General features: G+C 34.8%; 1 protein-coding gene across 1 annotated transcript in view; it reads left to right on the forward strand.

Moving 5' to 3' along the window:
- Nucleotides 1-101: 101 nt before the first annotated feature.
- LOC124540436 (vinculin) overlaps nt 102-16,344 on the forward strand; it is a 64,625-nt gene continuing 48,382 nt past the window's right edge. Inside the window, exon 1 of the mRNA XM_047117991.1 lies at nt 102-291. Within this exon, the coding sequence (XP_046973947.1) occupies nt 235-291 (57 nt within the window). The 5' untranslated portion in view covers nt 102-234. The remainder of the gene's footprint in view (nt 292-16,344) is intronic.

The following is a 16,344-nucleotide window of genomic DNA, read 5'->3' on the forward strand; positions in this document are numbered from 1 at the left end:
CAAGCAATCAAATATATATATAAATGACAGTGACAGTTCCAATCATTTTCTATTTTTGACGCTGGTATTTTGACGTATTATTTTTTTTTTACACATGACACACCATCTGACACAGTATTTTTCTGTCTCGGTCGAGGCTTGGTTGTGTTTCGCGTTTTTTGTGTTATTTATTATTTTGTGAATGCCGTGTTGTGTTTAATTTATTATATTATATATGTATTAACACCATAAATCATGCCGGTGTTCCATACGAAGATAATCGAGAGCATTTTAGAGCCGGTGGCTCAACAGGTGAGTCATACTATATTTAGAAGTTTCTCAGTAGATTTAACTTAAATTAACCTGATATAAGATACACTTTCATTTTACACACAATAAAAAGCCAGTTCAACAAACAGAGTTATTCAGGTTGATTTGTTTCACGGGGAATTTCGGTTTGGAAGTGATTTGTTAAAGATTCAGTAAATAAGAAAAGTGTTTCAAGTTTAAATAAAGGAGAATATCGAGATAAAGTGTGTAGGTGTGAGCCGTAATGTAAAGTTTATTGTTTACGTTTGCTTGTATTATCGCGCCGATGAATTATGTCATCTACGCAAAAGAACTGACTGGTAAACACGCCGAAATTACTATATTTGGCATTGACAGACTCGTGTATAAGTGGTTTAAGTTGTCCACAGAATAGCATATAAGGAGTTAGACTAAAGTTCATTATTGCAATTGAGATTAAGAATTATAAAAATGTAGATGTTACTTGTCAATAGGATTAAATTATATGTTAATTTATCTTGTCATATAAATATTAATTATTTACACTAATGTTATTAATACCAATGTTACTCTGTTTTTCTCCTTATTTATTTTAGCTTAAATCACTGAACTGAATTAAATGGAATTTGGTATGTGGATAGTTTTGTCCCGGGATAATATGGGTGCCATAGGTAAAGTTTTATCAGTTTTTCAAGGGTATAGCTTCATAACCTGAAGCTACTCATTTGTAAACATATATTATGTGTTTATATTATCTGCACACCTGTAAAAGGAAAATAAGGTTTTAAAGAAATTTTATTTTTCATGAATATATTTTTATTCAAATTTTCTTTACTTTTAAGTAAGGTAAGGTAAAATAAATTAAAAAAAAAAACAATTTAACAGTTATAGACATTTGTTTGAAAGAGCTTGCAACTAGATCTACAGAAAAATGTTGAGACTTTATAACAGGTGTAGAACAATAAGATTTAATGGAAGGTTCACCGAACCAGCTAATAACTCGAAAAGAACAAAAATCAACTGAAATGTCTATTCAAATATAGACTCATTCTAACTAACTATTAAATAAAGTATTAAAAATATCAAATTAAAGTGGTGAATGATGCCCATTAAATATTTTACATTTAGGCTGCTCACTTTTTATATCACACAATATTAAACACACAACATGTTTGTCCCAAATATAGATAAATGTGAATTAAACAAGAGAATGAGCATATGGTATATTAATAAGAAGCTTGTAAAATTATATCTTATTAAACTTTAATAGCAATTTCAAAATAATATGTCTTACTAACCGAACATACGTGCCGATGTAAAAGTTTGAATGTTGTAGTGCGAGATTCAATGATTAAATTGTGCAGATACTATTACAGTTACTTTAAAAAATTTTCACAGTCACTATTATGTACAGATAGATTGCCGCTCAAGACATATCTTAAACTGAGATGTTATGTCCCTGTTTAAAGTTCTGTTTAACCTTCTGTTAGTTTTAAACTGGAATAAAATAATTCTTAACATTGCTGTTCAGCGGTAAGATGAGTGATAATTGCATCCCACCAGACTCAACCGAAAACCCTACCAATTTTAAAATATATACGGTTCAATATGATGGATCTTGGTTAGAAACATTAATCCAAAGGACAATTTAATTTATATTTAAGTAGACTTGGTACAATGTCTAATACAATGATTCTCTATTGAATCCCTCCTGTTTCGTTTTCAAGGTAGCGTTTTAATAACTATACATCCGACAAAGTGCATTGGCAAAGCTTTCAAAATACCGCATCAATCCGGTCTTGTATCACTATGACGCCATCTGTATAATATTTCTACTAAACATACTAAAAACATAGAACTTCAATGGAATAGATTTGAACCAAAGATAAATGATTTCTTTTATATATATACCATTGTTATTGATGGTCATATGGACGAATGTGACAATTTATGGTAAGTGGTAGCCACTGTCCATAGATTAGCGCCGTGAAAATTGTAACTCCAATACCAAAACCATACAAAGACCAACCAACAATGGGAACAAAGATATTTTCCGCTTTGCCTGTTAGTTACACTGGCTCACTCCGCCTTCAGTATACAGCGATGTACAGTTGGGGGTAAAAGGTTCGTCACCTTAAGATCCATTTTCGTGTGCTCAATATGGGCGATAATCTGTTTGACCGATCGAGAAAAACTGAGTTGCAATGATTGGATGCTTAGATCCAAAAGGTAGAAAGAGTTTAAGACTTGATAAAGGAATGGATTTGAAACCTGATGAAGGTTTTCTTACTTTGACTGTACGTAATGATTTGCTAATATTTCTTGCACTCTTTGGTGGTCACTAATAACTAACGAATAATATAAATAAAATACATTTCGATCTTTGATAAAAACTGAGACAATCGCTCATGAATCAATTATGCAATTATTTTCATGGGTCGTAAGTACTCTTTATAAATGAAGTGGCTCATACCAGACAGGAAGCGGGAATATCAGCATAATGGACAATGATTTATGAGCCTCGACGTAACTGAAGACATTGTGGATAGGGTTCTAATATGTTATGATGATATTATGTGTTCCGTTTGACGTCCGAAGTCCATTATGAGAGTACATCGTCTGATTTCCGCTGCAGGTCGCTAAATTTCATGACTTCCGTTTCCTACTTACGCCTACGGCGCCCCCTATACTCCTTTCTGGAACTAAACTGACAAGCAAATACACGCCGCCAAATTTGTCATTGTTGCGTCGTTTTTCCAAACGAGCAGTCGTTAAAAGTTAAATAATTATAATCAACTTTCGAGATTTAAAGTAGAAAGTTATTTTAAAACAAGTGTTGTTTGTCTTCCGTTTCTTGAAAAATCAAAATAAAAAGTTAAGTGTAAGTGTAGAGGGTAGTTCGAATTCTTCGGATATTTCATCGGATTCGTCGGAAAATGAATACGACGGACCACCAAGGGAGCGTCACAAGCGTGACTGATCGCGGGATCTGAATAAGAGGTTTGACTTATTGTCACAACAATTGGTAAGTCTTGTAAATAATATTTTAACTTAGAATTATACTAATTGTAAACCGGCGATACCACCCTCATTCTTCTATGCGCCAAATTATAAGACTAACATGTCTAATCTAGCTTCAACTTATATTCAAAGTTCGGCATATACTGACGAAAAATTTTTACGTGCGCCAGAAATAGAGGCGGGTAGTTTTGAATATTTAAGCGTTACTGTAAAAGAATCTTCTGTACCGAAAGCAATTCACTCACGTGATGACAAAATTTCCTGTTTTTATTGACTTAAGAGTGAATGAAGAACTTCGACGTCTGGAGGACTACTTTAGTCCATTACGTTGGTTCCAGATGGAACGGAGGTGTTGCTCCGTTAATTAATGCCTTTTTGGCACAAAACGAATACGTTAATACTGCCTTACAAAGCCTCGTTGACTGGTCAAATTCATCGGACGTTCAGCTTAACTCTTCGATTATTATTGAAAAATTGAAACAAACTTTTTAATAATTATTCTGGTTATAAGACAATTTCTCACTATATTCTTTCAATTCTTTCAATTCCATCCAAACTCCTCAGCATATTTGTTGAGGGGGAGGGGACATAAAAATTCACCTAACGTAATATTAAAATTAATAAGAGGTGGTAAAATTAATAACAGGAATCACATTCAACTAAACATCTCTATTGGTTCTTCCGACATTGGATGTATAAAAATTCGAAGTCTAACATCACATTTAAAGTGAATCGAAATGCAGAATTTAATTCAATTAAGTTTAGAACCCGCTCCCCTGACGCAGTCTTTCATATCTCCATTTTCTATAATTCCCAAGACCAATCAAGGCGGTTGAATCACTACATGAAACCGAGACATTTTCATCTTTTCCACCATCAACAAGTCCCCGATTGCTTACAACATGGGGATTGGATGGTCAAACTGGATTTAACCCAGGCTTATTCATCTTCCGATAAAAGAACAGCACAGGAGGTTTCTCCGGATCAGTTCTCAGGGTCGTCCCCTTAGATGATTTGTCTGTCATTCGGATTAGCTGCACCGCGTATCGCGGATTTTTGCTTCAGTAACACACTGGACGCCCGAAATACTTCGCAGGAACGGCCTTCGACTAATATCTATTCAGATGATTATGTACTTGTACACCAGGACCTCTGTCCTGGTGTACTCTCAAAACATCTCTATGTTTTGAGAGTTCAAGTAAAGATGGCCATACGTTTTTGAGCAGCCTAGATTGGTGGATCAATTGAAGATTCAATTATGACACCAGCGAGATTAATAAACTTTCTAGGAATTGTATGGGATACAAAATCCAACACCAAGTCCCTGCCCTTAGAAAAATACAGAAAATTCGTCAGAATTTGCGCGTGCAGCTTGCGACCGGCAGTTGGAACCTAATGCAGGCGCAACGCCTCATAGGATATCTCAACTTTGCAACCTTCATCACCCACCGGGGAAGGTTGCATTGCCGAGTCCTGCAGTACCACACCAACAAGCTATCCTCGGGTATCCTAGCTTATCAAAGCAGTATCCGGACGAGGTACGTACAGAGCTGGACTGGAGGTTAGAGCACATCAGTCAGAGGACACCCATTCATCCTCAGAGAATGGCCACGAACCACGTCATCACTGACGCGTTGGACATTCAATGAGGAGCCCTTATAAGCAACGAAATGATAAAAGGGTCATGGGAACACCACCAGACCGAATGGCACTGCAATTTGAAGGAGATGTACGCAGTGAGAGCAGCCATATCCTCCAGAACAACTTCGCTCCAAGACTCGAGAATAATTCTTCAGTGCGATAACAGAACAGTTGTTTTCTATAAAAAGAACGAGGGAGGAAGCTGGTCACGACAATTGCTAGATCTGACTCAAAATCGGCTGGCTCTAGTGGACCACTTCAATGTTGTACTTCTCCCTCACCACCTACCGGTACTGTACAACACTGAAGCCGACCACCTCAATGTTGTACTTCTCCCTCTCCACCTACCGGGACTGTACAACACCGAAGCTGACCACCTCTCGCGAAATCACGCCGGCTCCGAGTGGCATCTCACAGAAGAAGCAACCACGAGGCTGTTCAATCTGTGGGAAACACCAGACAGTTATATTCGCGTTACGGACAGCACACGTAGTAACAAACTATGTTACTCTAGACTTGCTAGACGCAAACGCCTGTTTTAAGACGTCTTCAGCAGATCCTGGCACGATCGACTGGCATGGTTGCTTCCACCGTCCAATCTGATACCCAGGGTGCTAGGCCACCTCAACTCAGCATCAGGTCAGTACAAAATAGTGGCACCCAAGTGGAAGAAGCCTTTTTGGCCTCGACCTTTAAAATTCAGAGATCTGAGCAACAGTCTGGCGGACACATTGACAATGATACTGCCTGCTTAAGTCTACGCCTGGAAGCTTGTCTTATCTCTGGTGAGACGCGCTGACGGAGACATCGCAGGAGAAAAAGCTTAACGACCTCCGTGGTCGAGTGGTGTGTGCACCGGTTTTCATGGGTGCGCCGCTCCGGGTTCGATTCCCGGTCGAGTCGATGTAGATTACCATTGGTTTTCTGTGTTGTCTTGGGTCTGGGTGTTTGTGGTGCCGTCGTTACTCTTGATTTTCCATAACACAAGTGCTTAGCGGCTTACATTGGGATCAGAGTAATGTATTTGATGTTGTCTCATATTTATTATTTATTAAAATAGAGAGTCTTCGATAAGGACATGCGCCCCCCTAACTGAAAAAGTAGGTTAGATTTTGTCAGGGAAATAGCATTATCTCTCGTATACATGAACCAGCAAATGGAGCTAGATACTTCGATTACCTGTATTTATCTGTCATCGAACCATTCTAATTTATAAATCAGTTATAGGATCCGTTTGTGAAACTATATCTGATATAAAAATAGTGTCAAGCCCAATAGTGAAATTCAAATCTATTTTCCTGGCAAATACCTTCACCTCCAAAATTACCTATATGGGATGCAAGAATTTTAATTTCGCTATTTAAAGCATTATAATACAGATTGTATAGTGTGTTATATCAAATATCCAGACACATGTCACTATTTTGCTGTTAGCTTCGGGCTGCAGAGTACATGACCTTACTCTTTTACGTGTTGAAAGTGTCCATTTTATAGATAATGTACTTTACATTACCTTGCGTCCCATATTTGGATCGAAAACCGATTCATCTTCATATCAACAATTAAGTTGGACTTTCGTGGCTGCTCCTGACCGAAACATCGATGCAGTATACTGGCTATGTTCTCTAGTGCACGTGACACGGCAAATCAGAGGGAATATAAAAAATCTATTTTTAACAACCTGAGGCCTTACTAGACCAGCTACTGCAGCGATGATCGTGGTTGGATAAAAGGTCTTTAAGCTGATTCTGGTATTCAAACATCAGCTGGAAGTTTTAGAGCAGCAATGTCATCTTTAAATTGGGTAGAAAATTACCACATTAATGACATATTAGGTAAAGGTAACTAACTGGCAACATGAGCTTTCATTTAAGAAGTTCTATCAAAAACATATTATTAATACATCAAATGCAGAGATAACTACTAAAAAATCTCTTGCTCATTATTTGATTTATGTTTATTTGAATTCATTAGTTAAAGTTATATGATTTTCTTTAATGAATTTAAATTATTTACTTAATGCCATATTTCAATTAAATAATAATTAATCACATTGTTGCGTTTTAAATAATATTTTATTACAAATACAAGCCACCAGGAGATAACAAACAAGTCTCTCATAATGGACTTCGGACGTCAAACGGAACACATAATATAAAAATTTTACCTTCCAATAAAATTTGTATTATGTTTCCTAAGACGTCCGAAGTCCAGGAAAGGTCTTCCTGGGGCTACATCCATCCATTATGAGCCGAACAATGACAAATTTGGCGGCGTGTATTTGCTTGTCAGTTTAGTTCCAGAAAGGAGTATAGGGGGCGCCGTAGGCGTAAGTAGGAAACGGAAGTCATGAAATTTAGCGACCTGCAGCGGAAATCAGACGATGTACTCTCATAATGGACTTCGGACGTCTTAGGAAACATAATACAAATTTTATTGGAAGGTAAAATTTTTATATTGTTGCACATTTACTTATTGATGATCTATTGCACTCAACCCTATCGAATTGTTATTAAAATCGAAATATACTTTATTCAACTAGCTTTTTATAGGCACTTTTGAATCTTCATTTTACGAACTATATTAAGTGAAATTAGCTTCGGCTCAATAGTTACTCTTTCCCAACATTTAAAATACAAATTTATGTAAAGTTATATAAGTTTGTCTATATATATGGAAGCTTACAAGTATTCGTAAAAAGCATGGAGCTTTTTTGTAATCTCTATAATCTTGTATCGAATGATATGCTTGTTTTATTAATTTACTTGGTGGTAGGGCTTTGTGCAAGCACACCTGGGTAGGTACGGTGGTACCTACCCAGGTAGTGAGTGGGTGCACTCATCAGATATTCTACCGCTAAACAACAGTACGCAGTATTGTTGCGTTCCGGTTTGAAAGGTGAGTGAGCCGGTGTAACTACAGGCACAAGAGACATAGCATCTTAGTTCCCAAGGTTGGTGGCGCATTGACGATGTAAGGAATAATAAAAAATTCTTACAGCGTCATTCTCTATGGATGATGGTGATCACTTACCATCAACCTATTCCATAAAATAAAAAAATAAATAAAATATGTATTTTTTTACAAATATAAATATATAAATATACTAATAGATCCTTTTGTCTTGAGCAGACATTCAAATGATAAATGACAAATTGTAAATATATTTTGAAACTGATAAAATCATAAATGTTAATTGTATAACTTACCACAAGATAATGGTCATTTAGGTTACTTGATACATTAATAAATATAATATTTAAAACCATAGTGTCAGTAATTAGAGCCGCAACAGTGACTACAGGTTTACATCCGGTGATGAAACTGTCCAGGCTATTTGTGTACTGCCCTTCGTGTGTCGAAACCAAGGTCGTAATCATAGCTGTGTTGAAAAATATTGGTGAAACTGAACCTATTCTTTCTCCTATATCTGTTTATTAATTTCACAATTGAAGACACGTTAATACGATCCTATAAATTGAGAACTTTGGAAGAGCACCGTATATGCGAAAATTATGGCCAATTAGAGAGAGTTCTGTTTTAAATTAGTAAATTGGTCCAACTCCAGTTTTGATCAGTATGACATACGTCTTCTAAATTGGGTCTTAGTAGTTTTGAAGTAGATACTATTCTGCAATTCACTTCGTTTCTCACTCGTGAAATGTTGACAATTGTCATGATAATATTGTATTCTCTTTTGATGAATGTTATGTTTATTTAAGTCAACATAAACTACTCTTACATTTTACGATCAGGTCATACGATGAGTTTGGAGTTTGTTCTCACAAAAAGGTCTTCTGAACAGCATTTTTTTGAAATATCAGTAGATAGAAATAGATTGGTACAAAATACATTGTGTTATGATGATTACAAATTTGAAATTTGAATTTTTTACTGAGTATTTTTTCTGCTACAGATATTACCCATTTGTTACCACTTCACGCTTAAATCGCTGAATCGATTTAGATGAATTTGTTATGCTTTTTGGCAAAGAACATAGATAAAAATTTTTCATTCACCCTCCTGATAATAGGTTTAGGTTAGTAATTTTGTGCAAAAGATTTCTTGACTTATATCGTTCTTTTCCTCTTCTTGTAGTCCATTTTTAATTAGCGTATGTGTATCAAAAATTTCAAGACGTTACAATTTGTCTCATATAGTAAAATTAAAATTCTGTTTAATTCATAAGTGTATCTTCATTACATAGCTACACAACATGGACAGAATAGACTATTATTTTGGGTTGTCTGAAAGAGATGGCTAATTAGCTATAAGTACGGCCATTGTACAACACTCTTAATTGTTGATTTATTTATTTTACTATTATTTTTTTTACTTCTTTTTCCGTATGTATGTTGTACAATAAAGTATATTTCATTCATTCATTCATTATTAATAAGCTAATATATATATTTATCAATATTCTCGTATTCAACAAAACAAAGAGCAGGTGATACAATTCATAACATCGCTAATTTTGTCCGTTGACTCATAACTGGCCTCTTGGTTTCAGCGATATCTCCGCTGCCGTTGGCGCCTAAATTTAAAACTGGAATCGTTAAAAAACTTTCGTAATCTGTTGCGTTATTTTTTGACCGATGGATCGCCCACAGACAGCCACTGATGTTAATGCCATTATTATATTGACAAATAGCTGGGATTTATTTTACTATGTTTTATATTGATTAGCGAGTGTTTCCTGTGATGACCTATGCTATGACTCATATTTCGTCATCAATTTGTCGAAGATTGCTGCTGTTGAAGGTTATGACTTAATGTTGAATTTAACTGTTCTGGCCAATATTCAAGAAATGATATTTTTTCCTCTGTGCTACAAATCTTAACTTTGTAATAGTAGTATTTCAGTTAATATTATTTGTAAATGCCTTTTATAAGAAGATTAGCGACCCGCTTCGGCTTGATCTGGGTGCGATACTAATACCTACTAAATATACTACAGACTTTGATTATTTACAACACATTAGAAACTTGTAAAATTATCAGCGTTACTTTACTATATTGCCCATGTATTGTATACAAAAACCTTCCTCTCAAATCATTCTATCTATTAAAACAAACCGCATAAAAATCCGTTGCGTAATTTTAAAGGTCTAAGCATACATAGGGACAGCGGTAAACAACTTTGTTTTATACTATGTAATGATAGTCTAGTTCCATAAGTCAAATAAATGAGAAACTTTATTGTACTCTCTGCCTGTTTTAAAAAGATAGTACATACGACGTTTTAGCATTTCATTCTCAACATGCAAAGTGCATGTAATCGCTATTCCGCAAACTCCGAGGGCAATTATATGAAATGGCCGCAGTGACCGGTCGGATCCACCAGGAATAGTCGAGAATAGAACTGCAACTGTGCGCTAAATAACTGAAAATAGACGAGACGTCTAATAGAAATATAGCCTATGGTGTATATAAATATTAGTGTTATGGGTTAATCAATTAAGTTCAAAATAAATGTTTTCTGATATTGGCTCTTAAGTCATTTTAACTAAACTTCGGAATGGTTCGGAGTGTAGATTCTATCAAGAGTCCGAAGTAGATACTTGAATGGTGTTTGTTGAAGTGACAGGATTGTACTTACTTTCTAAGCAGCGTACTGTCAAAACAATTGGAGTTTGTAAAACGAAATTTGCAAATTGCGAGTTTCTTGCGGTTTCTTCTCCCTAGAAGCTGCTTTCATTAACGGTGGTAGTATTTAATTCTTGACGATTCAAAACCCGCGTCATTGTGAAGTTTACGTGAATAAAATTGATTTGATTTTGATTTAAATGGTGCTCTTTTGAACCCTAGGATAGCCTCCTAGTCCACAATTTCTAACAACAAAATAAACTTTACGTATATATGTATGTGTCAAGTCATTTTTATCTCAAAAAGTAATGTAATTTGTTTTCTGTATTCCTCAATTTGAGTCGCATCCCATCAATTATATGCAAATGAGGTGAAATTGCATATGTTTGAGAAGTAAGTGTTTAGGTATTTCATCTTCATTACACAGTCTAAAACTAAGTCGCTTACCGCTGTCTGTACCTATGTATGCTTAGTATGCTATGTATCTTTAGAATTACATGACGGATTTTGATGCGATTAACAAATTATGTAGTATATGTATTTAGTATCAGTATTTCGTGCGAAGCCGGGCGGGTCCCTAGTTGCTTAATGATTCAGTAATTTCGTTCCTTTATCATCAATATTGTCATGTTTTCGTTAGATCATGTTTGAAGCGTTTTCGTAATAAAAAACTAACGAATAAACGTGACGAATCATTAATGTGCACCGTCTTTGTGCTTCAGCTTTGCTAGCGGGTCCAGCTCATGTTTATTGATATCTGTTTTCCATACATGTGTTGCCTTTATTACTTTAAAGGATTTTAGTATTAAATATTATTAATGATTATTTAAAAGAATCACCGTGTGCCTAGTGATCATGATCAATGAGCTGATATGGCCCAGTGGTTAGAACGCGTGCATCTTAACCGATGATTGCGGGTTCAAACCCAGGCAAGCACCACTATATATATATGTACTTAATTTGTGTTTATAATTCATCTCGTGCTCGGCGGTGAAGGAAAACATCGTGAAGAAACCTGCATGTGTCTAATTTCATCGAAATTCTGCCACATGTGCATTCCAGCAACCAGCATTGGAACAGCGTGGTGGATAAGTTCCAAACCCTCTTAATGGAAGAGGAGGCCTTAGCCCAGCAGTGGGAAATTTACAGGCTGTTACTTTACTTATTTTTTTTTTACTAGTGATCATGAAATTTTGAAGAAAACATATTTGAATTACAAATGATGACGACGATTTGACGACCTCCACGGTCGTGTTTACACCGGTATTTATGGGTACGCCACTCCAAGGGGTTCGATTCCCGGCCGAGTCGATGTAGAATAATTTAATTCGTTTTCTACGTTGTCTTGGGTCTGGGTGTTTGTGATGCCGTCGTTACTTCTGATTCTCCATCACTCAAGTGCTTTAGCTACTTACATTGGGATCAGAGTAATGTATGTGATATTGTCCAATATGTAACAAAAATTAATATTAATATGTGTATAAAATATCGTTAGGCTAATTTATTCTCATCTAAAATAATTTGAGCTTGTCTAAAGCATCAGGGGAATTGTTTTTAGTGAATCAGTGACCACAGTAAACAAATGAACCGAGAACGACTAATGAGACTACTACTATGCTGCTGATCGATAAGTAATGATGATCTCATAATAACCTTAATACCCATTAACAACATTGTGTAAAGCAATAAATGATTAAGATTTAAAAAAAAAAAAAAACATTAAGACTGAAAAAGTATTTAGTAAAGAGTGAGTAGAGAAAGTATTTATAAGAGATGGCTGTAACCATATTAATGGCGGTTTGCTGACACGATCTATATGACATTTTAAACGTGTCGACCTTTTGAGCGAGTACATTGTTGACAATAATAAGGAAACTTTGTTTGTACCGATATTGCCTTTCTGGTTGCGTCTATTTATTTGAATCAAAATCAAAATAAACTTTATTCAAGTAGGCTTTTATAAGCACTTTTGAATCGTCATTTTACAATTAAGTGAAGCTACCACCGGTTCGGAAAGTAGATTCTACCGAGAAGAACCGGCAAGAAACTCAGTAGTTACTCTTTTTTAACATTTAAAAATACCCTAAGCGTCTCTAATTATTGCGTCTATTTATTTGAATACCCTAAGCGTCTCTAATTATTTGACGCTGACTGTACATGTAGTGACATATTCAACCATTAAACTAGAACATAAAAATACTGATTATCGGTACTTGTCGATAGAATATGTGTCGACAGGTTTGCAAAAAGGCTTTATATTTAACTGGTTGCCGCCCGCGGCTGCACTCGCGTTTTACTGGGGTTTTTCATGGAGGTCATGTGCTAGGCAAAAAGTAGCCCAAGTTCTTCCTTGGAGTTCAAATTTGCTTCGTACTAATCATTCATCGAATATAAAATATGAATATTGTAATTCATACTATCCAGTTTTTGTTGTAATCCTTTTCAAACCAGATTCCCAATTCTCTTGTAATAAAAATATTCTTTATTATTATATTCTTTATTGCACTAAAATATGTGTATACAATGATTGTACAGTAACATAAGTACAGGCAAAGGTGGACTTATCTCTGAAAGAGATTTCTTCCAGTCAACCTATGGAGGTGAGTGACGGAGTTATGTAGCGGGCAAGATAGTGCAGACTAGTATAGAAAATATATAGAAAAATATAAAAAATGAAAATATAAAAACATACATAGATAAAAATATAATACATAAACATACATAAAAATACAATGCACAAAATACATATACTACGTATATTATTTATATATACTATATAAATACATATACATACATATTTACAGATCGATGTTAATTTAGTGTATAAAATAAAACAGATAAGACATGGGGAGAAGTAAGGTTAAGATGAAGGGTTAGCTTGTGAGAGAAAATAATGTTTCAAGCGGCTTCTAAATAATTCAATACTACCACTGTTTTGGATGGATTTCGGCAGATAAAATTATCTACTTTTATAAATAAAAATTTCCAACCAAAAAGTATTTATTACAATTGTATAATTCTGTGACTAAACATGACTCAATAGCTAGAAGCTAAGCAAACTTTAATGATTGTTTATAAACATTTTATTCATAATAATTTAAAAACTTACATTATTGGAATACTTTATATAAGATTGTCCATGTTTTGCGTTTTAGAGATTATGGCTAAGCTTGGTATTATTGTAGGTTTCCTGTTCCTTAACACAGCTTTGTACTTGAGCTTATTGTGTCTTCCTTTGTCGCAATTTCCTCCATTTCCTTACCACCCGGACATCCCCTTTCAAGCAACATATTTATATAAAGCGCTCTTTGTTTTAATACTAAATAATAGTACTGTGTTTGTCTTAGAAATTCTGCTTTTGATAAGTTCTTGTAACCTATACATTTGCTACAATTAGCATGGAGAATATAGCTATATCTTCGTTAATGTACTTATTCTAAAATCTTACTCGAACTTTTAAAGAAAATAAGTAAGAAAGGGCATAGACTATACTTTTAGCTAATCACGGTATCAGACCAGCAACGATTGAAGCGAGTGAAAGCGCGAAGAAGCTGGATTAATATAATCCTGTAAAATGACGAATTGGTGCCTACCTATTGAGTGCTTACTTGAACAAAGTACATTCTAATTTTGTCACCTAATATCTATATCTCAAAGCATCGAATCTAACTTATCTTGTTCTACTTCTTCAGATTTAGTCTTTCGAGTATCGCCGATCCCAATCTTACATTTATTTCTAAATTACAAGTACTTAATTAATGATTTCCTTTTAACTGACACTGTTTTTTATTTAATACGTCAGGTTTGTAACTAGTATCTACTGCGTACAATTCTGATCAGTGAGATATATGTATATTAGATATACCAAGATGATGGACCAATTTTTACCTTTCGATCCAGGTTTTCTTCATTTTGATTTTTATCGAAACAACAGGTTTGAATGTAAATGTGTTCTTTTAAAAGGTAGAGATCATTGACGTTGCTTTTGTCGCCCTTGTCCTTATTTTTCTCGCCATCTGTTCGTCAGCTCCCACGCTTTGGACCAGTGAAAATGTTGCCAGTGTCATCGTATGATAGGGCTGCCAATTCCAGATAGAATATTTGCACATTTCTAGTATTATATTATTACAGGGTAATTTGAATTGAACCAGTAATCAGGTGATAGAAAGTTACATTCAGGCATTTTTATAATGACTCTAAGTACTGAGCCAGAATCCGCTAGAATTAACTGAAAGTATCTAAATGTTTAAACCTGTAGTCTTAGTTAGAACCTTTGTTGACCAAGTCTTACTTTGAAATTACACTCGGAGGTCGGAACAAACCGCATAATACAGGTCATAACCGGATATTTGACAGCCCTGTATATACCGTGACACGTGATTGTGTAAGCGTGATACAGGTGGGTTTTGTGACCGCAAGCCGAATGGTTAATGTGAATGTAATTGAAAACACATCAAAGTGTTTTCAATTCTTAAGACGTAATCAATACGTTTAGCTATTATAAGTAAGCTAACGTATTGTTAATGAGCTAAGGTTCTATTCCATCACGCTTCAATGCAGGTGTTTGTATACACATGTAGTATTATTCACTATGTTTTCTTTCACCGCTGAAACCGAAATAAACTATAAGCACATTTAAATAAAACTAGTTATTACGGATTTTAATCGCGTATATTAATTATTTTGGACATCCCGACGTTTCGAGCACTTTACAGCGTTCGTGGTCACGGGTAGACTAGTATATACGCGATTAAAATCCGTAATAACTAGTTTAATTTAAATGTGTAATAGTCGCAAAAATTTAAGACAACTATAAGCACGTTGGATGGATGTCGTAGGTCAACCTGAATAAATTTGTTTCAACACAGTCTCAGTCTCTTTTTTTTTATTGTATAAAGCAAAGTCGCTTACCGCTGTCTGTCCCTAGGTATACTTAGATCTTTAACTACGTAACGAATTTTGATGCGGTTTTTTAATAGGTACACTGATTCGAGGAGGAGGTTTTTGAATACAAAACGTGGACAATATAGTAAAGAAAGACTGATATTTTAAACATTCTCTACTATATATTCTACTCTACTATAATTGGTATCAGCATTGCAGCCATGCGAAGCCGGGTCGGGTCGCTAGTAAACTATAAACTTCGGCCCGAATACATTAGTTTCAAAACTATCTCAGCTCACTATGTATCTACATTATAAATATCTGACTATATTTTGTTCAAGCGCTTTTGAATCGGCTTTTTATAGAATTTAATTAACGTAATGCTACTAGTTCGGAACTCAGAAACTCAGTCAGTACAGCCTACATAGAACTGTAACGAGTTTATTTGATTTAGCTTACTTAATTTTTTTAAACGAGGTCGTAATATATTTCTATCATTTTGTAATGACTTTGTAATCTTAAAGCAAGTTTTTATTCTTAATGCTTTAATTTGGAATTAACAATACCTATGTATGTATGTTAAAAGTATGTATGTATGTCTATTTATAGTATATTTTGTTTTGGTCAAATGGGTGGTTTTACGAATGCTAATAACGGTACGCGTTTTGTTGTCAAGAATTACTTAGCATTGATTAAAAAAAAAATGTTTACACTGCTCTATGTCCGCAGCTCTTTGCCGCTTCTTATGTAATAATTAAAAGTAAAAATGCCTTACTTAAGCTAAGACGTTTATAAGCCCCTTTTGAATAGTCAAATTATTTACAATAATCCTTATTTTTCTGCCGATTTTCTAGTAAAATTAAACGTATACGTAACGCAAATAGTTTTTAATACATTAATATATATTTTTTTACAATAAACTAATTTATTTTTAAGGCACCA

The sequence above is a fragment of the Vanessa cardui genome, chromosome 25, assembly GCF_905220365.1.
Source record: "Vanessa cardui chromosome 25, ilVanCard2.1, whole genome shotgun sequence".
NCBI classification, from domain to species: domain Eukaryota; kingdom Metazoa; phylum Arthropoda; class Insecta; order Lepidoptera; family Nymphalidae; genus Vanessa; species Vanessa cardui.